The sequence below is a fragment of the Protomyctophum parallelum genome (genome assembly GCF_964188405.1).
Source record: "Protomyctophum parallelum genome assembly, chromosome: 6".
Taxonomy (NCBI): Eukaryota; Metazoa; Chordata; class Actinopteri; order Myctophiformes; family Myctophidae; genus Protomyctophum; species Protomyctophum parallelum.
Genome location: NC_139701.1, coordinates 54,383,442 through 54,409,323, shown reverse-complemented (window position 1 = coordinate 54,409,323; position 25,882 = coordinate 54,383,442). Strand labels below are relative to the sequence as shown.

The window sequence follows — 25,882 nt, the reverse complement described above, 5'->3', positions numbered from 1 at the left end:
CTGTAGTGTGGTGGTTCCCAAAGTGGGGTCCGGGGACACCCCAGGGTTTCCTTGGGAGTTCCAGGGGGTCCCCCAGCTAAATGATAGTTTGGAACCAAATGGACCCTTATGGGTCTGTGTGCAAATGGAACCAGACGACCTTTGACGGATCCATTTGTACACATACTAGAGTTCTCAAACTCTGCCCGAACCCGACCCGGCCCGACCCGACATTTTAGGGCCGGGCCGGGCCTAAAATGTATGCTAATCAGTAGGGCCGGGCCGGGCCTGGGGCTCCATGAAAAAATAAAATATATATTGAATTTGTTTAGAATAATAAAAATAATAGTTCTGTTCTGTCTGTTTGTGTATTTATCTATTATGAAGATGTTGCTGACTGGCGTTTCACTTTTACTCTGTGTAGAGTTCTCAAATTCTGCACAAACCCGACCAGGCCCGACCCGACCCGACATTTTACGGCCGGGTCGGGCCTAAAATCTATGCTAATTAGTCGGGCCGGGCCGGGCCTAGGGCCTGATCAGTTAGGGCCCAGTTAGGGCCGGGCCTTAATTTTCGGGCCCGATGAGAACTCTAACACATACACACTATATTAACATAGATTTTATGATATAAATTGGGGGTCCTATAATGGTTGCCTAATGCATGTCAAACTGGGGGTGCTTGAAATGAAAATGGTTGTCGGGGTCCGCAATCGGGGTCCGCAGGCTAAATAAATGTCGATTTAGGGGGTCCGTGTCATGAAAAAGTTTGGGAACCACTGCTGTGGTGTATTGGGCTTGTGGGAGAGAGTTACTGTCGTGTATTAAGGGCTCGCCAATGGTCTCGTTAAGCACTGGCCTTTGACCACCACATTGTAATCAGTTCATCCTTTACGTTTGTGCCACATATAATGAAATGACCTCCAGGGCGTATCCAAGATTATGCATTCATTAGAATGAGATGGATGTAAGGTCACGGTGACGTTGACCTTTGATGGTCAAAAGCGAATCAGTTTATCCTTGAGTCCAGGTGGACATTTCTTCTGAATTCGAAGACATTCCCTCAAGGTTTGTCTTTGAGATATCACCCTCAAATAATAGGACGTTGCATATGGACAGCTGTCCATATGCAACGTCCTATTATTTGAGCTTTGCAGGCGGAGGCATAAAAACAGGTGATTTGGAGGCACGTGTGTGTGTGTGTGTGTGTGTGTGTGTGTGTGTGTGTGTGTGTGTGTGTGTGTGTGCGAAAGATGGAGGGATGGAGAGAGAGAGAGATATGATCCATATCTCTAGCCTCACCCTAGGCTGTGTACTAACTCAGACAATACATTTTCTTAGCGTGAGCTCGGATTAATGTTTTATAAGGTCCCAAACTTGGTACTTTATCCCATTTTGAGCAGTAACATCACTAATAACCGTGTGCACGTGTACCGTGGATTACCATGTAGGCTGCTTCTACAATGGAATGCCTGTGGAGGCTAGCAAAGGAAGCTAACGGAAGGCCTGTGGAGGCTAGCAAAGGAAGCTAACGGAAGGCCTGTGGAGGCTAGCAAAGGAAGCTAACGGAAGGCCTGAGGAGGCTAGCAAAGGAAGCTAACGGAAGGCCTGTGGAGGCTAGCAAAGGAAGCTAACGGAAGGCCTGTGGAGGCTAGCAAAGGAAGCTAACGGAAGGCCTGAGGAGGCTAGCAATCCTTTGCTAACGGAAGCGAAAAATATTTCTTAATCAAATCTGTCGTGGATGGCCCAGATGGTAATAATAGCTTCCCTCAAGGTATCTTGTGGATGGCTTGGATTGGGTTAAAAGTACATCATAATTGTATTGATAGATCCTTTCATTTGAAATGGTTGATATACAGTAGCTCCTCTAGTGAGTTTAGTACAAGAGGTAGAGAGAGAGAGACAGAGAAACTGCACTCACTTAAGGCAAAAGAACATCACGTTCAATCATTCAATGTCAATGTTGTTGCAGACAAACAAAACACTTGTAAAACCCCCGCCCACTGCAGGAGCGTGCTGGACTACTGCATTCATTACAGACTAAGTCACCTTACAGTGAGGGGTACGGTAGGATATGTACTTCTCTCTCTCACGCAGGCACAGAACAGCGCCATCTACTGTTTGTCAGCTGTAGGGTGTGCGTTCGGGGAGCAAATCTTTAACCCATTTTGGGGGCGGGAACCCGTTTTGGTGTTTTAAGCGTTACGTTATACTTTAGCTAGTGAAAAATAGCAGATCTACAAGCCCATAGGGCTTGTAGGTCTGCTATTTTTGAAAAGTTGTGAAAATGTGGCGCAAATCTTTGAATATACAGTATATTCTTTCAGAGCGAACGTTTTTAACTCATATCTTTGCTTCTGAGGAGTCCCTGGAACAACATATTTTCAGTTGGGGGTTGGCGGCCAAATAGAGATAATTCTGGGGGTCCTTGACAAGAAATATTTTGAGAACCACTGATATCGAAACATGAGGTATTTCAGAAAACTGTCAGGATTTAGAAGACATTTTTTTTAATTTCGACGTAAGGCCTAAATGGGTCAACACATATCGAGACATCTCCCACGTCAGCTTTAAACAAAATGTACAGAAATGACAAAAAGGGGTAAAGATCCACGTAACCCTTTTCTAAGGAAAGGTTGCCATTTGCAATCATTAGATCATTCCACCAGCCAATATAAATAAGCCGTAACGGAGGCAGTGGCATTCTGATTAGAGATCATTTAGGTAATTAACTGCCTGCAGGCAGGTGAAGAGAAGAGAGGAGAGAATTAAAAAGCACATTCCCTTTCAACCTGGAAATCTGAAACTAATCATTTGTGACTAAATTTGACTGAGGGACTGCCATTGGATTTTTTTTTAATTTTCGTTTTTCCATGTCGTATGAAAGCAGGGAATCATAGCTTCAAATTGACATATTGGTTGTTCAGTTTGGCCCACCAGTTTTGGAGATATATGGCTTATAGAGTAATGTCTTGCAAAAACAGTGATGGTCTCTAACATTACACTTAGCTACATGTTTAACCATTTATTTCATATTTACATGTCAATTTCAGCTCTGACATTTGTTTCAGACATGCTCTAGTATGTGAAGAGTCTGCCCATGCTATAAACTCATTTAAAATTGAAAAGCTGGAATTTGCGCAATCTCAGTCAAATCTGGTCACATTTTAGCCCCAAGACAGAGAGCAGGGTCTCATAGAGGCAATGAGATACAGGGGGGGTAACCTTAACCCATTCTGAACGGGCACCCATTTTGGTGTCAGCATCATGTTATGCTTTAGCTATTTTTTGAAAAATCGAAGAACGACTGACATTTTTTTGAATCTGATCTCAGGTCAGAATGGGTTAATCAGACCAGTGTGTGTCCAGTGGAAACCTCGTATGAATCTGATCTCAGGTCAGAATGGGTTAAATAAAAAAAAGGCAGATGTTGGGAAGGAAGGCCCAGTAGGGTTTTATTGGGTTTTCATTAGGTATACGTGGTAAGCAGTAAGAGCTGCTGAGGAAGCAGAATACTTTAATTACAGGTAACGATCCATTCAAGTGAACTACAAAAGTTCTGAGACGGTTTATAGCTCTATATTCCAGCGTATCGGTCTATTTCCTCCTATCCTTTCAGGGCCCCGGAAGAGGATGTCCCATTCATTTTTCCCATAGACGTTTCAGAAAGTATTTATTTAAGCCTCGGACAAAGGCAACTCGGCTCCTGATAATAATTAGAAAGAAGGAAAAAAGGGCACTTTTCTTCTTTTTTTTTATTGGGGACAAATAGGCAGCACATCTGTCACACTTGCCTAGTGTGGGTAGTATGAAAACCAGGAAGATATATAGAAAATAACCTCCAGGCAGTCCTTGATGCAGAGATGCTGTTCGTCTTTATTCACACAGACCAAAACCAAAGGTATTTACAGATGTACTGGACAGGTGGCCCTAGCTCCTGCTAGCTCCTGCTAGCTCCTGCTAGCTCCTGCTAGCTCCTGCTAGCTCCTGCTAGCTCCTGCTAGCTCCTGCTAGCTCCTGCTAGCTCCTGCTAGCTCCTGCTAGCTCCTGCTAGCTCCTGCTAGCTCCTGCTAGCTCCTGCTAGCTCCTGCTAGCTCCTGCTAGCTCCTGCTAGCTCCTGCTAGCTCCTGCTAGCTCCTGCTAGCTCCTGCTAGCTCTAGTTCCTTCCACCTCCACAGTCCTGCTGAGGCCTCCCTACATATAAAGGCTAAGCCCCTCCCACTGGAACACGCCACCCTGAATTGATTCCACAATTACACCAGTACTTCATAATGTCCAGGGACAACACATTATTATTCATCACATTATTATTATACATCACTTATTATTCAAACAATGAGAACCGCAGGGTGCTCTAAACAAACCCTCATACTGTTGGTATGTTCCCCACAACCCCACAGCTGATGGTTGCTTCCTACCATGGAGACAACAAGCAATTAGCAATCAAGCATCAACGCATATACATACACAGCCCAAAATAATAGAATTCTCTGCAACATATACACAATAAATAATAATTCAAACTTTAACCCATTTGTGTCCCGACCTTCCTGTTAGATTAGAAATAAATAATCAGAATTTAATACAGGTCGTTCAATATATTATCAGTGGCAGGGTGGACTGTCACACAAGAAAGTCTTTGCACATAGTCACCCGTTATTTGTTCGGCCCCAACATTTTTGTTTATTGCCATGATTTTTGCAGCAGCCGAGTTGGCTTTGTCCGAGGCTTAAAGGTCTTTAAATGAATACTTTCTGAAAGGTCTATGGGAAAAATGAATGGGACATTCTCTCGCAGCAGTAAACAAGTGTATTTAGCCCAAATGTGTTGCCAGGACCAGAGTTTCTTCATCCAGCTCTCTCAAATTCATCTGTGAGGCCAGAAAAAAAACAGGTGTATGTGTAGCCCTATAGGGTATAGGCTACTGGCCGCGTTGACTGTGAGAATCACATGCCGATTCGGGGGCTTATTTTGTTTGTGATCACAATCACATATACAACAGATTTAGTTTGTGAAGAGTTCTGACCAAAACCAACGAGTCACTGGAATTAGCAAATAAACCATTTTGTATTGGGGGGGAGGGGGGGTGGACTTAACAAAGGCAGGTAGGGGTGGACAAAACATCATCATAAATTCTTCCCAGACTGGAGTTTTTCAATAAAGTGCTTCAAAGTCAAACTCAGTCCTTTGTGGACACCTACTGCCACTGTGACTATTCTCTTTCCCCCAGTATTCTCTCTCTCTCTCTCTCTCTCTCTCTCTGTGTGTGTACAATTTAGGCATTTAGCAGACGCTCTTAATCCAGAGCGACTTACATTAAGCAAGAACAAAAAAGCATGGGAATACATCACATAAAAACATTTATCAAGAAACATGCGTAAGCTAAGAAAGTAACAGTGGAATATCTATATGATGAAGCTATACATATAAACTATACATCTATACTACTATGCTATACATATGTACTATGACGTGCTATGACTACATACAATGCAATGTGTGTGTGTGTGTGTGTGTGTGTGTGTGTGTGTGTGTGTGTGTGTGTGTGTGTGTGTGTGTGTGCGCGTGCGCGTGTGCGGTTCTAGACCAACTACTCCGTTGCAGAGACAGCAGTGTGTCAGTCAGTGTCCAGACTGGAGGCTCTCCAGGCGGTGGTGGAGTGCCAACAACCCGACGCCGACCTGTACAGGTAGACAGACATTAACCCATTCTGACCTGAGATCAGATTCATACGAGGTTTCCACTGGACACACACACTGGTCTGATTAACCCATTCTGACCTGAGATCAGATTCTAAAAATGTCAGTCGCTCTTCGATTTTTCAAAAATAGCAGACCTACAAGCTCGTAGCGCGCCACTCGGTGGCGCGCTATGAGCTTGTAGATCTGCTATTTTTCAATAGCTAAAGCATAACATGATGCTAACACCAAAATGGGTTCCCGTTCAGAATGGGTTAAAATAGGGCTTACTGTATGTATGGGTGTTAAATGGACCTGTACAGGTAGACAGACATTCAAATAGGGCTTATGTACAGTATGTATGGGTGTTAAATGGACCTGTACAGGTAGACAGACATTCAAATAGGGCTTATGTACAGTATGTATGGGTGTTAAATGGACCTGTACAGGTAGACAGACATTACAATAGGGCTTATGTACAGTATGGGTGTTAAATGGCCCCCAAGTCCACCATGGTGACTTCTACAGTTCACCCGGCATGCAGAAGGACCCCCTCTCCTCTCCTCTCCTCTCCTCTCCTCTCCTCTCCTCTCCTCTCCAATTCACTACTACTACTGACTAATGTATTTTTAGCTCAGTATATTGTTTAGCTAGAAGTGTTTCCATCACACATCACACATCTCTCTCTGTCTCTGTCTCTTTCTGTCTGACACACACACACACACACACACACACACTGTTTGTCTCTTTTGTGATCCTACCTTTTGTCTTCATTTCACGCCTTCCTCCTATCTCCTAGTCCTAACTGTCTCTCTGCATCCGTAGCCGTCTCTTCAGATTCACTCAGCAGGAATGCTTCCTGTGTTTTCCAGGTTCGTCGGGCGGATCACAGTGACCCACCAGGGCGAGGAGAATGTCAGGTGAGGCCAGAATCATCGGCGGCAACAAGCCAGCTACAGTAACACAAGTACAACCAGAGAACATTTACAGTACCACAACCAGAGAACATTTACATATTATGTGGTGAATACAAGACGGGTGACGAATCAGTTAACCTTGGGATCTGGAGCTGAATATTCCCCCATTTGGTGTCTTGATGGTTGGTGGTGGCGGAGAGCACTGGTTAACTCATTCTGATGGTTGGTGGTGGCGATCACAGGATCTTCTTCAGGAACCATTCCTACTATTCCTGAAGGAGATCCTAGTGATCGGAAAGTCCACTTCACAGTCTTAAAATGAATTAATGCCACCAATATTTGTAGGGCTTTCGCCTGTATGACTGAGTGACAAATACACCACTCTTGATTATTGATAATTGCTAAATAGCAATCCACCTGTGTGCAAACCGATGCATTCGTTTTTCCCTGTTTGCGTGCGTGTGTGCGCACATGCTCGACATTCAGTCCTATGAAAACCACAACATTCAGTCATAATATGAAAGTATAAGTCATAAATATGCATATTTACAGTGTCTTCATCTGTGTTTCTATCAGACCACTGGGACCAGAGAATCTGTTGCTGCGAGGAGCGAGATTAAAAAACACCAAAGAGATTTTCGGTGAGTTCATGAGATGAATGAATGCCAGATTGAATGGGATCCTCAAACGAAATGTCCAGCTTCAGTTTCCTCAGTAAATCTAGAATGGACCAATCATTTCCAGGGTTATGTCTGAGTTCTACAGCCCTGCATACTACGAAGAGTGTTTCGCTTATATGCGCAATTATACACCCGAGGGCATTTTTCTACGTGACAAAAGGTATTATGGTCAAATCCACCATTTAAAGGCATTAAGATGACGCCAGGTGAGCTCTGAAATTAATGTCCCGTTTCTAGCCTTTTGCGTCTGACACCAAACAGAGTATGTCAAAATAGCAACAACAACAAAAAAGACAGTGAAAGCACATTAATTCATTCTGGACGGGAACCTCTTTTGGTGTTTTAAGCATTATGTTATACTTTAGCTGTTGAAAAATAGCAGATCTACAAGCTCATAGCACAGCACCGAGTGCTGCACTATGAAGTTGTAAATCTGCTATTTTTTAAAAAACGTGAAAATTTGGCACAAAACGTGGAATATATATTCTTTCAGAGCGAACGTTTTTAACTCATATCTTTGCTTCTGGGGGGTCCCTGGAACTACATATTTTGAGATGGAGGTCGGCGGCCGATTACATATATTTTTGGGGGTCCGACCTTGACATGAAAATGTTTGAGAATGACTGACATAGAAACATGGGTTTTTCAGAAAACCGTCAAGGCATTTGTAGAATCGGCCTCAGGTCTAAATAGGTTAAATTACATATGACCGTTGCAACTTCTCCATTGACTCTCAACCCTCTGGAGTACAAATAGCTGTTTGGGGGCCATTTGACATTGCCTTTTGCCCGTTAGCAAGACACTATAAATGGGAGCTCTGCATTTCTGCTGACCGCTGACACTGGGGATAATATTCTACACCGGTCTGAGTACCACAGGTATTTCAGACTCAGACTCAGAGGCACATCATATATTTTCCTCTTACACTCATTGACTGCCAGCCCTCCCCCGCCCCCAGTTCCCCCCTTGCCAGCCTTTTTCATTATGTACCTTTTCAAGACATGCTGCGTGTAGCGTATTTTTCATTTTTCATCGCTCCCCCCACGTCGGCTGTGTTCACCGGAGGGAAAAAACTAATATTCCACTTGGAGCTTGCGTTCTAGAGTTATTGTCTGAAAAAAGGAAGCGCATCGTAATGTGGTTTTGCGACGGCGTTAAGACAAGTGTTCTATAAGACGCAGGATTGGAACGCTCGGCGTATTGTCTCCATCCATATCCAGTAATTGCGAATGCAGTGATCACTAACTATGAGACCCTGCACTCCTGCAGATCATGTCTGTCTGTGTGTGTGTGTGTGTCTATCTGTCTGTCTGTCCCGCTGTTACACCACCCGCCCGCCACCAGAGGGCGCAGCTGTATCACACAAAACACACACATGCACACACACACACAACTTAACTTCAAAAAACTTAACTTAAAATAAAATCTAAAAAAAAACACAAAAAAACTTAACTTAAAAAAAAAACTTTTAAAACACTTAACTTCAAAAAATTAACTTAAAAATAAAATCTTAAAAAAACACAAAAAGAGAACTTTAAAAAGAAAACCTTAAAAAGTATGTAATTTATTCTGATTGTTGTTATTGCCATTTACGAGCTGCGTAGTGTTTGTTCTCTTGCAGGTGTAGCTGTTTATACAGGGATGGAGTCCAAGATGGTCCTCAACTATAGGTGCAAGTCCCAGAAACGCTCTGCAGTGGAGAAGTGAGCTCTCTCTCTCTCTCTCTCTCTCTCTCTTGCTCTCTCTCGCTCTCTCTTGGGCGCGATTCATACTCCTATTTTAGAGCCGAATAAAAGTCGGTTCGGCTCTGTAGAGCCTACAATGTGACGTCATTTGAGGTTCGGGGGGGGGGGGGGGGGGACCGTCCTAAAGTCGGCTCTTCGGTGCTACTGAAAATGTCTGACGAGCCGAAATAATTTCGGCACTACAGCGGCGAAACAGTAAGGTAAGCGGTAAGGTAAAATAGGAGTATGAATCGGCCCTCACTCTCTCTCACTCCGACATGTGAATGAATTGTCGCTATAAAACAAACCCCCCCCATATGATCAGCATTGAGGTCGATGACGTGCATACTTAAAGGGATTGTGACATTTAAAACACATTTTTGTAGATTTTTTGGCTTTTTTGGCTTTTCTTGACATCAATGTCACCAAAAAAAAACGAAGTTTGAACATTCAGTGTATTCTCTGCTTTCTGGACTTCTGTGAATAATTATGCAAAAATGTCTCATCTGGTTGGACGGCAGAGATATACGTAGATCTCCGCTAAAGCTCCGCCCCCTCCCCTCTGCTCCCTGCCTAGTGCCTACCCTCTCTTCTCCGCTTCCTCATTGTGATCGCGACTTTGTTTCTTTGTAATACTTACTAATAATGGCTTCTAGAGAAAAATCAATCTGCTCTGTTGTTGGCTGTGTCAATCAACACAAGTCCTTACACTGGATACCAACTGGCCTAGATGACTCTTTTATTTTTGACGATGACTTCCTACCAAGTTGTCAAAGTAGCGCATCTTGGGTTGACAGGAAAGGGGGAATTACCGACATCTACAGGCTAAAATAATGTGTTTTTCCATGGCTTTTCAGGATGAAGATTAGACATACACAAAAACGAGAAAAAAATAAATACTGGAGTGGAGTTGAGTGTTCAAACTTTTTAGACACGTTTGAAGGACCATGGCCAAGACTTTTAATGTTGTTAAAATTATGTTATAAATCATGTCATAATACCTTTAATGGCCTGCGTTCCCTATGTCCAGGTCCATGAACACCTACCTGATCATCTACCTGGGCATCCTGCTGTTCGAGGCCGTCCTCAGCACCATCCTGAAGTACGCCTGGCAGTCGGAGGACGAGTACGACGAGCCCTTCTACAACCAGAAGACGGAGCAGGAGAGAAACAGCAGCAAGGTACTGTACGGACGCACTGGGGCCCGCTGTTCTCCTCACTGTGGCGTGTGGACCACGCTTTGACCCCCTTTCCACCGGTTGGTTCCCAATTTTAGTCCATGAGCCAGAGCTCCAAAATTGGTGGGCAAACTATACCCTGTATTAAATTGTTTATAGGATCAATACAAGTAAATTAATACATGATAACCCTTCCACAGTAGTAGCTTTTTCATATTTTCGATTATTTTGCATATTTTCCTACATAATGCCTCATTTGCATATTTAAAAATGTAAAATTTGTAATACAATAAATCATTGTCTTCTCAATTGGGGAAGTTTCATGGTGATAACAATCTAATATAGGCATGGTTTTGCCTACCCAATTCATAATTGACGTTTCAATTTTGGAGATCTGGCTACTGGACTAAAAACCAAAAAGAACTGAACTGGTTCCCATTGGGAACCAACCGGTGGAAAAGGGGCCTTTGAGGACAACGGTTCTCCACACAACACGTACACCATCCAGCACTGGGCCACTGGAGCCGAGTCAGAACCCCCATGCAGGAACCCGCAGAGGAGAAATGCTGAGAGAACCAGTTAACCCATTCTGACCTGAGATCAGATTCATACAAGGTTTCCACTGGACACACACTGGTCTGATTAACCCATTCTGACCTGAGATCAGATTCTAAAAATGTCAGTCGCTCTTCGATTTTTCAAAAATAGCAGACCTACAAGCTCGTATCGCGCCACTCGGTGGCGCGATATGAGCTTGTAGATCTGCTATTTTTCAATAGCTAAAGCATAACATGATGCCGACACCAAAATGGGTGCCCGGTCAGAATGGGTTAAGCAAAAATAGAGTTGTATTCAATATTCAACAAATTATCCTCTATAGAATAGATACAAAAAATTGCAATATATTATTGGAAGACACTGTAAAAACCAGGGCTCCCAGAAGCATCGCAAAGTACAATTTTCTACCTGACGCAAAGTGAATCATGCCCAAAATCATTGTGCTTGTCTTTTTAATTGAAATGTATTTATGAATGTATTATTATGTATTGCTGCTGCTGGTGAAATATGTTTGGTCCTTTCTGTGTTCATATTATTGTGATTCGTAGCCACTAGAAATCACTCCTATATTTGCCTGCAGGGACAGTGGAAGTAGCTAGTAGTGTGGGTGTCATATGAGGACAGATTTAACATGCACGACTGCTGGAGAATTTACGGTAATGGAAAGTGCTTTGGTTGAGATGGAGAGTTGGAGTCTGTGGCTGGCAGTCGCACGCACACACGCATGCACGCGCACACACACACACACACACACACACACACTAAAGAACCCATTTAGGGCTGAGGCCGATTCTAAAAACGCCTCTAAATCCTGACCTAAGTTTTCTGAAAAACTTCAAATATTTATATACTGTAGCAGCATCAAAAATCAAGATCAGCTAGAATGCTACATTATAGTCACCACTGAACACCGTTTATAAATGTACAAATATTATTACATTATTATTATTATTAATTATTAAATTAATTATTAAAAAATATTATATTATATTAAAAAATATATTTTTTCTTTTTACATAAACAACTAGTAAACTAGCTAATCACTAGAAGTGAAAGCCTTAACACACGCACAGACAGAGAGAGGTCTGCTCTGTTACTGAGACATTTAAACCACTTAAACCCCAGCGTTACTACTCGGAGGGGAACATTCACCAAATATAGCATCCAAAATACACATTTTGCAACCTAGAGGGTCCCTGGACTAAAGAGCTTTAATCAGGCCTAACGTTTTGAGCCCGATAAAAGTTTGGCCCGAGAAATATCTCATAAACCATTTTTCCATTAAATATTATTGGCTAATATTCATCACCTTTTCACAACTACAGTACTTATAGCAGTTATAGCGCTCATTCTGTTTTTCAAAGTGCCTGTCCCACTCGGCCGTTATTGATTGGATTTAACCCATTTTGGTGTTTTAAGCATTATGTTATGCTTTAGCTATTGGAAAATAGCAGATCTACAGTACAATAGCACTGAGTGCCGCGCTACGAGCTTGTAGGTCTGCTACTTTTGAAAAATCGTGAAAATGTGGCTCAAATCTTTGAACGTTTTTAACTCTTTGCTTCTGGGGGAGTCCCTGGAATAACATTATTTTCAGATGGGGGTCGGCGGCCAATTACAGATATTTTTGGGGCGTCCTTGACATGAAAATGTCTGAGAACCACTGATATAGAAACATGGGGTTTTCAGAAAACTGTCAGGATTTAGAAGACAATTTGTAGAATTGATCTCAGGTCTAAATGGGTTAACATATTAATTTGGAATGCGCAATGCCTTTGATGGGAGGACGAGATTTGTGCTGCTTAGACAGACTGACGGCTGCCTGCCGCAGCACTGCATTTACTCTGTCAAAATACCTTTCTGTATCTCGAGGAGAAAAACTTTTTATTTTTTTAAATGAGTTAATAGCACAGGCAGACTCGTTACATACTAGAGCATGTCTGAAATAAGTGTCGGAGCTGAAATCGACATGTAAATATGAAATAAATGCCCAAACATGTAGCTAGCCTAGGTGTAATGTTAGAGACCACAGAAGTGAACCTTTCAAGCCTGTTTTCTCAACTCACTGTTTTCTGCAAGACATTACTCTATAAGCCATATCTCCAAAACTGGTGGGCCAAACTAAACAACCAATATGTCAATTTGAAGCTATGATTCCCTGCTTTCATATGACATGAAGAAACGAAAAAAGAAAAAAAAATCTAATTATCTATATCCACGGAATCTAATTATCTATATCCACGGAATCTAATTCTCACGGGCCGTCTTCACAGAATAAAGGCCATTGCCCAACGGGCACCGCTCTAGTTAGGCTAATATCAAAACAAGTGGCTTAATAAGGGGGAAACGATCGATCGAGTTTCAAAATGTTTTGTTTAAGAACGAATTAAACTGTAGTTGATACAGACACATTGTAATCCACACGGAGGTAGAAAACATTTAGCCTCCCTCCCGAAGGCTCTTAACTTTATTATTTATTATCCAACACTATCAGAGGCAGGCTGTCTGTCTGTTCTTTCTTGTTGCACACTGACGGCAGCTCCTGGGTCCTAGTGTCACAGGCTCGTAATATAAAAGGCTATTAGGCTATATACAGTATAGGCTGCTATTGTATATGTAGCCTATACACTAGTATACAGTATGTTCTAGCATGAGGCTAGCAGTGCCAAAGGCATCAAGAACTTCCGGGCCAGCAAACTGGTGCTCTGGGAACCAACACACGGGCATCGATCACGAGGACATCCCACGCTAACATATGTGGATGATATACTCGAGAGCAATGCAGGAGCGCAAAGTACCAACGGACTGGCCAGATGTATGGAGAACCGGGATGACTGGAAACGACGATGGAGGGCTGTCTGAGGACGACCTAGAGAGATGTTCTGCCCGAGCCTGCCCGAAGCCCGACAAAATATGTGACAAATTCCCGACGGGCTCCAGAGCATTATACGAGCGGAGTGGAGTGTGTGGGGGGGGGGGGGCTCTCTCTCTCTCTCTCTCTCTCTCTCTCTCCCAGTCAGAGACCCTAGATATGACAAGGCGTAAGAGGAAGTGCCTGTCACTGGGCCTCGCCTGCCTGCCTGTCAACACCAATCAGTCGTCGAGGTCTGGGCTCTCTCTCTCTCTCTGTGGTGTAAAAAGACCCAACATGCCCCAGCGGTCGCTGCAGATGGATGAGTAACGGTTAGGGTCGTGGCGACATTACAAATTAAAACCCTTATCCTGGATTTATGTTATGCCCTAATAAACAACTGCAGTCTGGATGGCCATATTGGCCATGTTCACTTGACTGCACGTGTGGGGAAATAATCGCAGCTAATCTTGTGCTTGTGCTCTCACATCTGTCTGTCTGTCTGTCTGTCTGTCACTCACTCACTGTCTGTCTGTGTCTGTTGCCTTCCATCTCTATTTTCCTTGCTCTTTTTGCAGTGAAGAAATCGGGAAGAAAAATATAAATGAAGACTTGTGCTCATAAAACGGGTTCCTTCTGTCATTGCTCTCCTCCCATCAAATCAAATCAAATCTTTGCTTCCGGGGAGGTCCCTGGAACAACATATTTTCAGATGGCCAATTGCATATCATTTTTGAGGTCCTTGACATGAGATATTGAGAACCACTGATATGGAAACATGAGGTTTTTCAGAAAAAAATACATTTTAAAAATATTTTTTTTAAGTTATTTTTTTTGTTTTGTCAGATCTTGAGGTTCATCTCAGACTTCCTAGCATTCCTGGTGCTGTACAACTTCATCATCCCCATCTCGCTCTACGTCACGGTGGAGATGCAGAAGTTCCTGGGCTCCTTCTTCATCGGCTGGGATCTGGACCTGTACCACGCCGAGACCGACCAGAAGGCCCAGGTCAACACGTCGGACCTCAACGAAGAGCTGGGACAGGTGAGGTCGCCCCGGCCGCGACATGTTTGCTTTCATCTTGGGCCACGGCCAAGTGCGGGGTCCCACCCCTTCTTTGGCAAAGAAAGTGTTGAGCCCAAGGATAAGGGAAATGTTCACAGTCACTGCCGTTATTTTGGAAGGTTATCCCAGGGCTTGCTGGCCCTGCTGTGGAGTAGGGTGAACGTCAGGTTAAGGACAGCCCCAGGCGGGCTGCCAACACCAATCACGGTAGCCTGAGTCCATGTGAAATCAAGCACAGACCATCACTCTCTCAGTCGCTCGGACGCGGGCCGCAAGGCGTGCGCGCACGCACGTTTTAGAGAAAACGTACCACGAAGGCTTTTTACATACAATTTAGGAGAGCAGACGCTCTCAATCCAGAGCGATTTACATTAAGCAAGAACAAAAGGCATGGGAATACATCACATATATAAAATGCATTTATCATGAAACATGCGTGAGCTAAGAACGTAACTAGAACATATCTCTATATACCGACATAATATAAATGCATACATTCTTTGATATTAATGTCGTGTTATCAATACAATCGTGTCCTCCAGGTGGAGTACGTGTTTACCGACAAGACGGGTACGCTCACGGAAAACGAGATGCATTTCCGCGAGTGTTCCATCAACGGGATCAAGTACCACGAAGTCGACGGCAGACTCATACCAGAAGGGATGACGGACGAGTCGCCAGACAGTTCTATACCTCACCTGGTAACGCACTCCTAAATACACTGTACATCCAGACAGTTCTATACCTCACCTGGTAACGCACTCCTAAATATACTGTACATCCAGACAGTTCTATACCTCACCTGGTAACGCACTCCTAAATATACTGTACATCCAGACAGTTCTATACCTCACCTGGTAACGCACTCGTAATTATACTGTACATCCAGACAGCTCTATACCTCACCTGGTAACACACTCGTAATTATACTGTACCGTATCCAGACAGTTCTACACCTCACCTGGTAACACACTAGTAAATATACTGTACATCCACACATTATTGTTTACCGTACGAAGGCGTACATAAATAAGCTTATATGCATGAGATAAGACCTTTCTTTTGACTTTCTGTTCGAAGTTAGAAGAGCGTTTTTCATGGAAATTCATGGAATGTCTAAAATTCTTGATTTATTTGTATTACAAAAAACATTAAAAAAAAAATTTTTAATATAGGAAAGGAAAATGGGATTTTTACTCGAGTCGTGACCCATAAGAATTGGTCCGTGAGTGACCCACAAATGGGTCTCGACCCACTGTTTTGGGAAACGGTGGTCTGTCTAACCTCGCCTCACCAGGCTTTCCACCACCTCGGAGGAAAGCCTGGTCTCCGTTTCAAAAGTCTATATGATCCTGTCGGGAGCGGATGATATCGTTGCGTCATGTTGTAGTATTGTTTTGTAGTCGACAGGCAGGAACAGGCGTCAACTTTATTGAGGGAAATTTCCCTCAATAAAAGCTCTCGTATAGCCTGTAGCTTTTATTGAGAAAAATTGGTTTGAGGGAAAAGGAAGTTGCCGCCTGTTGTTCCTGCCTGTCGACTACAAAACAATACTACAACATGACGTAACGATATCATCCGCTCCCGACAGGATCATATACCCTAAATGAAATGGCGCCCAGGCTACCCCCTGTCTGTCCCATCCCCGTACCCCCTCCTCATTGTCCTCTCTCCCAACAGACTGCGGAGGAGCTGTTGTTCCTCAAGGCGGTGTCCCTGTGCCACACCGTGCAGATCAGCTACGACCAGCCAGACAGCACCGGCACCGGCGACCCCTTCTGCCACGCCAACGGCTTCTCCACCCAGATGGAATACTACGCCTCGTCGCCCGACGAGAAAGCCCTGGTGGAGGCCACCAAGAGGTGAGGCCCGTCACGGTTGTTGTTACAGTAGAGGTTCACGCGCCCTTTGACCCCATACTAAACATTTATAACATGAAACACTCACCGATCAACGGCTGTCTGGCTCTCTCTTTCAGGATGGGAGTAGCGTTCACCGGCTGCAATGGAGAAACCATGGAAATCAAAACATTCAGCAAGCCAGAGAAGTAAGTCTGAGTGCATCTGCTGTACAGACAAGTTATTTTAGACTCCTTCCCCATCCATCCTTCCTCTTCCATGTCTCCCTTTTAACTGTTACCTGTCCATTCAAACTCTGGACGGCAGCCGGCGAAAATTAGAGTTCTCAACAGGCCCGAAAATTTAAGGCCCGGCCCTATCTGGACCCTCATGAAACCCTGTACACTCATGACACTGCCCCCGCTGCCATCCTTTAGATCTCCATATATGGATCTGACATATCCCCCCCCCCCCCCCCCCCCCCCCCCGTGCCAAAGCGCCAGCACTCGCACAGCAGTCTGCTGTCACCACCCAGGCGGATACATGCACGCAACCTCGCCACTCAGGCGTCTTGCCTTCTGGTTTTAGAATGTTTGATTAATCATCTCTGTGATGAAGAATAGAAAAGCTAACGACAAACCACCAGGCCGACACAGGCTGGTGATATTTAACTCTGCCAGGTACATTTTCTTGTCCTTGTGGATGTGGTGACGAGGACAGTCTTAACAGCCACGGGTCAACAACACAAACATTGAGATAAGGTTTAGCTCCAGTGCGGGACAGTTTATATACCTACTAAACACATTACTGTCTCTACTCTGACGTTCTCAGATATAAGCTGCTCCACGTGTTGGAGTTTGATCCTGATCGCCGGAGGATGAGTGTCATTCTACAGACTCCCGCAGGTAACTACCAACCACTGCCCCCACCTGAACCATTTTTTCATTTGCATTTCTTTCACCATCATACTAGCTGTAACTCCTTACTGCCTGCACCAATCACTCCCAATCATTTTTCACACAGGCATTGACCATATGCATATGGAGGGCGTAACGAAGCCCTTTTTTCGATTTGACACATTAACCCATTCTGACCTGAGGTCAGATTCATACGAGGTTTCCGCCGGACACACGCTGGTCTGATGAACCCATTCTGACCTGAGATCAGATTCTAAAAATGTCAGTCGCTCTTCGATTTTTCAAAAATAGCAGACCTACAAGCTCGTAGCGCGCCACTCGGTGGCGCGATATGAGCTTGTAGATCTGCTATTTTTCAATAGCTAAAGCATAACATGATGCTGACACCAAAATGGGTGCCCGGTCAGAATGGGTTAATGATTATTAATTTATTTATTAGTCAATTACAAACGCACCCGGGTGCAGTACCCTTACCTACAACGGGTAAGGACTAGTATAGTAAATACTGCATTCATGGTCTGGAGAGGGACGTTTTTGTTTTACAGACTGTGCCTGTAACCGACCATTGTTGTATCTGTGGTCCCTGCAGGAGGCAAAGTGTTGTTCACCAAGGGAGCAGAGTCAGCCATCCTGCCTTTCTCCACCGGTGGAGAGATAGAGAAGACCCGGCTGCATGTGGACGAGTTTGCTCTGGTGAGAAACACGCTCACAAACACACACATATTTTAACCAGTGGTGGAAAATAACGAAGTACAATTACTTCGTTACTGTACTTAAGTACACGTTTTGAGAATTTGTACTTTTATTTACTATTTTTATTTTGCTGTATTTTTACTTTTACTTCGTTACATTTACAAGGAAAAAATCGTACTTTTAATCCGCTACATTAAAATTGGACACCTTTCGTTACTCGCTACACATTTCCGCGCAAAATATGAGAAATATGCGGGGCTCGCTTGATCGCCTCACTCATTCGTTCACATCAAGGGGCTGCTTCAAAACGCCACTGAGAAACTTCCACTGACATGAATAGCGGAGGGGCGGAGCTTTGCGCCAGTTCAGTCTCTATCCTTTTAATCCTCTATGGTTCACATTCACGCAGAAGCAATGAAGCATGTTGGTGCGGTCCGGTGAAAAAGCTGGACAGAAGCGCCCGTCTCTCTCGGTCTCTCTCTCTGGTGCCGTGAATAAATTACAGCGAGCCGCGCTGTGTGTGTGTGTGTGTGTGTGTGTGTGTGTGTGAGACGTGCGCTGCATCTGCTGGTTATTGCAGTTCTGTTTTCGTCACATACACAGCTTAACTTCAGGAACGTTACACTCACCGATCCAGGTGATTGCAATAATAATCACTGTAGGCCTAGTGCATTGCATGTAAACGTCTGTCAAACGGGATGGTTGTTAAAGTTGATATTGGTTTTAACTTTCTCCCCAATAATGTAATCCACATTTGTACATAGGCCTATAGCCTACTGTAGGCTTTTTTGACTAGATTTAGAAGACATTTTCAAGCTCTTGCTACTGAAATGACCGATTATTTTGATGGAGAAATCATTTACATGCATCTCAATGGGAGACAGTTTGCCCTCACAGAGTGGAGTGGGTGGGGCTTAAATAGTTAAGGACTAATTATAATGTGTGAATTCACGCAATTATAATGTCTGTTTTGCAAATTGCAATGGCTCTCCCCATTCTCCCCTAAATGACTGTCTACCCCCATCTGAAATATATTTTTGTGTGAGCTGCTTGCAACCTGAGTTGTTTGTAATGTTTGTAATGATAGTAAACACAAACATTTATCCCAACACAAACATTAAATGCCATTGATAATGAATGGTCAGTTTCTAGTGTTTATCCCAACACAAACATTAAATGCCATTGATAATGAATGGTCAGTTTCTAGTGTTTATACCAACACAAACATTAAATGCCATTGATAATGGATGGTCAGTTTCTAGTGTTTATCCTAACACAAACATTAAATGCCATTGATAATGAATGGTCAGTTTCTAGTGTTTATACCAACACAAACATTAAATGCCATTGATAATGAATGGTCAGTTTCTAGTGTTTATCCCAACACAAACATTAAATGCCATTGATAATGAATGGTCAGTTTCTAGTGTTTATCCCAACACAAACATTAAATGCCATTGATAATGAATGGTCAGTTTCTAGTGTTTATCCCAACACAAACATTAAATGCCATTGATAATGAATGGTCAGTTTCTAGTGTTTATACCAACACAAACATTAAATGCCATTGATAATGGATGGTCAGTTTCTAGTGTTTATCCTAACACAAACATTAAATGCCATTGATAATGAATGGACAGTTTCTAGTGTTTATCCCAACACAAACATTAAATGCCATTGATAATGAATGGTCAGTTTCTAGTGTTTATCCCAACACAAACATTAAATGCCATTGATAATGAATGGTCAGTTTCTAGTGTTTATCCTAACACAAACATTAAATGCCATTGATAATGGATGGTCAGTTTCTAGTGTTTATCCCAACACAAACATTAAATGCCATTGATAATGAATGGTCAGTTTCTAGTGTTTATCCTAACACAAACATTAAATGCCATTGATAATGAATGGTCAGTTTCTAGTGTTTATCCCAACACAAACATTAAATGCCATTGATAATGAATGGTCAGTTTCTAGTGTTTATCCCAACACAAACATTAAATGCCATTGGCCAGTTTCAAGACGAGTGTTGAAATAAAGCCACTGTTGGACTTCATTTCTTTGTAGGCATTTTGAAAAGCATGTTGTACTTTTTACTTGTACTTTGTACTTGTACTTTGTAATTTTTACTTTTATACTTAAGTACATTTTACACCGGGTACTTTTTGTACTTAAGTACATTTAATTTGAGGTACTTTTGTACTTTTACTTAAGTAACTTTCTCAATGGGTACTTTGTACTTTTACTTAAGTAATTTTCAAGTAGAGAATCAGTACTTCTACTTAAGTAAAATATTTTTGTACTTTTTCCACCACTGATTTTAACCCATTTAAAAAAAAAGGTCCTCATGACAGTTTTCTGAAATACCAGTGATTCTATATCAGTGGTGCTCAATATTTCAAGAATCATTGTCAAGAACCCCAAACATTTTCTGTATTTGGCCGCTGACCCCCATCTGAAAATATGTTGTCCCCCAGAAGCAAAGATGTGAGTTGAAAACGTTGGCTCTGAAAGAATACATATTCAAAGATTTGCACCGCACATTTTCACGATTTTTCAAAAATAGCAGACCTACAAGCTCGTAGCTCGCTATGAGCTTGTAGATCTGCTATTTTTCAATAGCTAAAGTATAACATAATGCTTAGTTAAAGTGTGGTTGGAAGGTCAGCTGAATGTTGGTGCTGAGCTTCTCTATACCTACAGTACAAGCTGTACTTGTTGTTAGTTATGGGGGAGTAGGCATAGAGGCGTCATTATAACAGTACAACTAAGAGTCTGACAGAACTGTTGTTAGTTATAATAATAATAATAATAATAATAATAAACTTTATTTGTATAGCACCTTTCATACATGAATGCAGCTCAAAGTGCTTCACAGGGCAGGACACAAAAATAGAATACAATAAAACACAAGTAGTTAAAATTATAGAACAATGGCAAAGAACAAAATTGAATATAAGAACATAAAATAAATAAAAACAAATAAAAACACCACATGCAGCAAATCAGTCAGGACAGGGTAGGAACGTGCATATTAAAACTCAACTAAAAGCAAGAGTGAAGAGGTGAGTCTTGAGTTGAGATTTAAAAATGTCTACAGAGGGTGCGTGTCTGAGCTCGAATGGAAGTTTATTCCAGGCTGTTGGGCCGTAGAAGCAAAAAGCTGCCTCACCATATTCTTTAGTTGCCATTTTTTTAGGCAAAGCGAGCAGGCCAGCAGTGGAAGACCTTAGGGGCCGGTTTGGGACATATTTAGGCAGGCAGTTAGGTAGGAAGGTGCGAGACCATTGAGAGCTTTATAGACAAGTAAAATAATTTTAAAATCAATCCTAAAAACAACCGGAGGCCAGTGCAGTGATGCCAGAACTGGAGTAATATGTTCTCTCATCTTAGTTCTAGTTAAAACTCTAGCTGCTGCATTTTGGACAAGTTGTAATCTGTCAGTCGTTTTCTTAGGCAGTCCTGAAAAGAGTGCATTGCAGTAGTCAAGCCGAGAAAAAACAAAGGCGTGGATTAGCGTTTTTGCATCGTCCAAGGACAAATAGGCTCTGATTCGTGCAATATTTCTAAGGTGAAAAAAGGCAATCTTGGTAACATGATTAATGTGTGAATTAAAATTCAATTCAGAATCAATAATAACCCCCAGGTTATTTACTGTACTGTTACTTTCTACAGTCAGGTTGCCAAGTCTGCTTATTATTGATTCTTTCTGCTCGCTAGAACCGATTATGAGAACTTCTGTCTGATCCTCATTTAGCTTGAGAAAGTTCTCACTCATCCAACATTTGATGCTAGACAGACAGGTCAACAGCGGGTCTAAATAATGGAAGGTTTAATTTGATAGATGATGAGGTTGATGATGGTGAAATGGCGCGACTCAGTGGACGTAAAAGGTAGAGTTCAGTGCGGCGTTTGGGGTGATGGTGATTGGATACTGTAGGGGGAATTCTGTTGCCTATAATAGTTGGGATGATGCATGGATGGGTGTCAATAGGAGTATTCATAGTCATCATGTACTTTGTAGGGAGTACTTTGTACTATGGGGGAGTATAGGCATAGAGGCGTCATCATGACAGTACAATGATGAGCCTGACTGAACTCTTGTTTGCATTGCTGGCTCTGGTTTTCATTACAGTATATGATGTAATGCCCAAATATCTTTGAGTACTGCTTGCTGACAAATGTGTCTGTGTGTTTGTATATACTATGAGTGTGTGTGTGTGTGTGTGTGTGTGTGTGTGTGTGCGCACGTTTGTGCCTTTGTGCGTGCGTGCACGCTTTCACTGCAGTGCAATCATTTTTGGCTCTGTCTTTCCCTGTTCCCACTAGACTGTAAATTCTTCACCACAGCACGCACGCACACACACACACACACACACACACACACACACACACACACACACACACACACACACACACACACACACACACACACACACACACACACACACACACACAGCCAGCTCCACTCAGTCAGTTTCATGACTACCCAGAACTCGATGCTTGGGACTGGGGTTTGATTTGTTGTTGTCGCATTGCTTCTATAATTTGCTGATGACTTGTTTTTCCTTCTCTCCCTCGTTCTGCCTTTTATTTTCTCTTCTGTGCTTAAAAACAAAAACACTTAATTTATTTCTTGCTCAGTGACATTTTCTCGTTATTTTCCTTTCTTTCTGCCTTCCCGTCACCACAATCCCCCCTTCCCCCACTTCCCTTCCTCTCTCGCCCTCACTCTCTCTCTCTCCACACCACAAAACCTTTAGTTGTACGTTTTGTAGCAAAGGCTTCAATATCTGATGTGAGGGGAAGCCCTTTACTTGTATGTACGTTTTGTGGCAAAAGCTTTGCCCCTTGCACTGCTATATACACTGCTATAGACAGCGTGTGTGTGTGACACCAAGTGTCACACACACACATGATGATTTCAGGTGTGACAGTACAGTACAGTACAGTACAGTACAGTACAGTGACAGTACAGTACAGTATAGGGACCCCCTGGGGACCCCCACATGGTAACTCTGTCATTTCTCAACCATTTCGGACGCGGGTCAGGCCGGCGGCTCGCCAGAACCGGGCCGGCCCCCTGGGCACGTTCCTGGTAACCTCGACTGGTCTTTGTTCCAAAAGTGATATCGTTACGTCATGTTGTAGTCATTGTTTTGTAGTCATCAGGATGATATTGTTACGTCATGTTGTAGTCATTGTTTTGTAGTCATCAGGATGATATTGTTACGTCATGTTGTAGTCATTGTTTTGTAGTCATCAGGATGATATCGTTACATCATGTTGTAGTCATTGTTTTGTAGTCATCAGGATGATATCGTTACGTCATGTTGTAGTATTGTTTTGTAGTCATCAGGATGATATCGTTACGTCATGTTGTAGTCATTGTTTTGTAGTCATCAGGATGATATCGTTACGTCATGTTGTAGTCATTGTTTTGTAGTCATCAGGATGATATCGTTACGTCATGTTGTAGTATTGTTTTGTAGTCATCAGGATGATATCGTTACGTCATGTTGTAGTCATTGTTTTGTAGTCATCAGGATGATATCGTTACGTCATGTTGTAGTCATTGTTTTGTAGTCATCAGGATGATATTGTTACGTCATGTTGTAGTCATTGTTTTGTAGTCATCAGGATGATTTCATTACGTCATGTTGTAGTCATTGTTTTGTAGTCATCAGGATGATTTCGTTACGTCATGTTGTAGTATTGTTTTGTAGTCATCAGGATGATAGCGTTACGTCATGTTGTAGTATTGTTTTATAGTCATCAGGATGATATCGTTACGTCATGTTGTAGTCATTGTTTTGTAGTCATCAGGATGATATCGTTACATCATGTTGTAGTATTGTTTTGTAGTCATCAGGATGATATCCTTACGTCATGTTGTAGTATTCTTTTGTAGTCATCAGGATGATATCACTATGTCATGTTGTAGTATTGTTTTGTAGTCATCAGGATGATATCGTTACGTCATGTTGTAGTATTGTTTTGTAGTCATCATCAGGATGATATCGCTACGTCATGTTGTAGTCATTGTTTTGTAGTCATCAGGATGATATCGTTACGTCATGTTGTAGTATTGTTTTGTAGTCATCAGGATGATATCGTTACGTCATGTTGTAGTATTGTTTTGTAGTCATCGGGCAGGAACAATCAAACAGAACTTCCTTTTCCCTCAAACCGGAAGAATAAGAATAAAAGCTCTCGTAGCCTGTAGCTTTTATTGAGAAACATCGGTTTGAGGGAAAAAGGAAATTCCGGAAGATTGTTGACTACAAAACAATACTACAACATGACGTAGCAGATATCATCCGCTCCCGAAATGGAATGGTGCCCAGGCTACGTTCCTGGGGGGTCTGGATGTTCCGGAGTCTCATGGTAACTCTGTCATTTCTCAACCGTTTCGGAATTTGGATGCGGGGCGGCTGGGTTCCTCTGGGCCTGGAACATCCGGGTACTCCATGGGGGACCATGGAGTACCATGCACAAAAACAAATTTCACACACTTTTTGATTGTTAACCCATTCTGGGCGGGAACCCCTTTTCGTGTTAGCATCATGTTATGCTTTAGCTATTGAAAAATAGCAGATCTACAAGCTCATAGGTCTGCTATTTTGACGTAGAAACTGACATAGAAACATAGCTTCTTCAGAAAACTTTCATTTTCAAACAGACATTTTTTTAATCTGATCTCAGGTCAGAATGGGTTAAAATGAGACTAAAGCTGATTCTGATTCACCTGTCGTGCTACAGAAAGGTTTGCGCACCCTGGTGGTGGCGTGTCGCCACTTCAGCCCAGAGGAGTACGCGGACGTCGACGCGCGTCTGACCGCCGCGCGCACCGCTCTGCAGCAGCGGGAGGAGAGGCTGCAGGAGGCCTTCAGCTACGTGGAGAGAGACCTGCAGATCCTGGGGGCCACGGGGGTGGAGGACAAGTAAGTAGAGAGAGACCTGCAGGTCCCTGGGGGCCACGGGGGTGGAGGACAAGTAAGTAGAGAGAGACCTGCAGGTCCCTGGGGGCCACGGGGGTGGAGGACAAGTAAGTAGAGAGAGACCTGCAGGTCCCTGGGGGCCACGGGGGTGGAGGACAAGTAAGTAGAGAGAGACCTGCAGGTCCCTGGGGGCCACGGGGGTGGAGGACAATTAAGGGCCCTCATTTACAACACTTTTTTCAGGCATTGAGACCCTGTCCCACATTGTGACTGGCGGTGTCAAATGCCCTAATAGTTAGTCCCCTAATGGTTGTTGTAAAGCTCTCTCATTGTCTCTTATTCCTGCGAGATGTGTTTTAAGCCTGTTGAGAGATATCCCCTAGGGTTTCTCGGCTACCAAGTTGACGTCAGCCATACCACCCATGACCCATTTAAAACCAAAATGTGAGACGCCAGAGGGGTTTACTAACACAATGATAGGCCTATGGTCGAATATGACATCAAGGCATCTGATTGCGGCATTCAAAGGTATTCTGGGGGAACATACAGTCTCTCTCTCCCGTTCCCCCCACCCCCAGACTCCAGGACAAGGTCCAGGAGACCATCGAGGCCCTGCGTCTGGCGGGGATCAAGGTGTGGGTGCTGACGGGCGACAAGCACGAGACGGCGGTCAGCGTCAGCCTGTCGTGCGGACACTTCCACCGCACGATGAACATCCTGGAGCTGCTGAAGCAGACCGACCACAACGAGTGTGCCGAGCTGCTGAGCAGGTTCACCAGGAGGTACGCTAGTGTGTGTGTGTGTGTGTGTGTGTGTGTGTGTGTGTGTGTGTGTGTGTGTGTGTGTGTGTGTGTGTGTGTGTGT

The 25,882-nt window shown here is 43.2% G+C and overlaps 1 protein-coding gene across 1 annotated transcript in view; it reads left to right on the top strand.

Annotated features, from left to right (window-relative positions):
- The window catches only part of atp11b (ATPase phospholipid transporting 11B), a 93,245-nt gene that overhangs the window by 28,928 nt on the left and 38,435 nt on the right, over positions 1 to 25,882 (top strand). Inside the window, exons 7-19 of the mRNA XM_083768095.1 lie at positions 5,564 to 5,667; positions 6,529 to 6,576; positions 7,150 to 7,214; positions 8,875 to 8,956; positions 10,008 to 10,158; positions 14,411 to 14,608; positions 15,172 to 15,330; positions 16,310 to 16,491; positions 16,608 to 16,676; positions 17,299 to 17,372; positions 17,974 to 18,077; positions 24,840 to 25,021; positions 25,597 to 25,800. Coding sequence (XP_083624221.1) covers positions 5,564 to 5,667; positions 6,529 to 6,576; positions 7,150 to 7,214; positions 8,875 to 8,956; positions 10,008 to 10,158; positions 14,411 to 14,608; positions 15,172 to 15,330; positions 16,310 to 16,491; positions 16,608 to 16,676; positions 17,299 to 17,372; positions 17,974 to 18,077; positions 24,840 to 25,021; positions 25,597 to 25,800 — 1,622 coding nt within the window. The remainder of the gene's footprint in view (positions 1 to 5,563; positions 5,668 to 6,528; positions 6,577 to 7,149; positions 7,215 to 8,874; positions 8,957 to 10,007; positions 10,159 to 14,410; positions 14,609 to 15,171; positions 15,331 to 16,309; positions 16,492 to 16,607; positions 16,677 to 17,298; positions 17,373 to 17,973; positions 18,078 to 24,839; positions 25,022 to 25,596; positions 25,801 to 25,882) is intronic.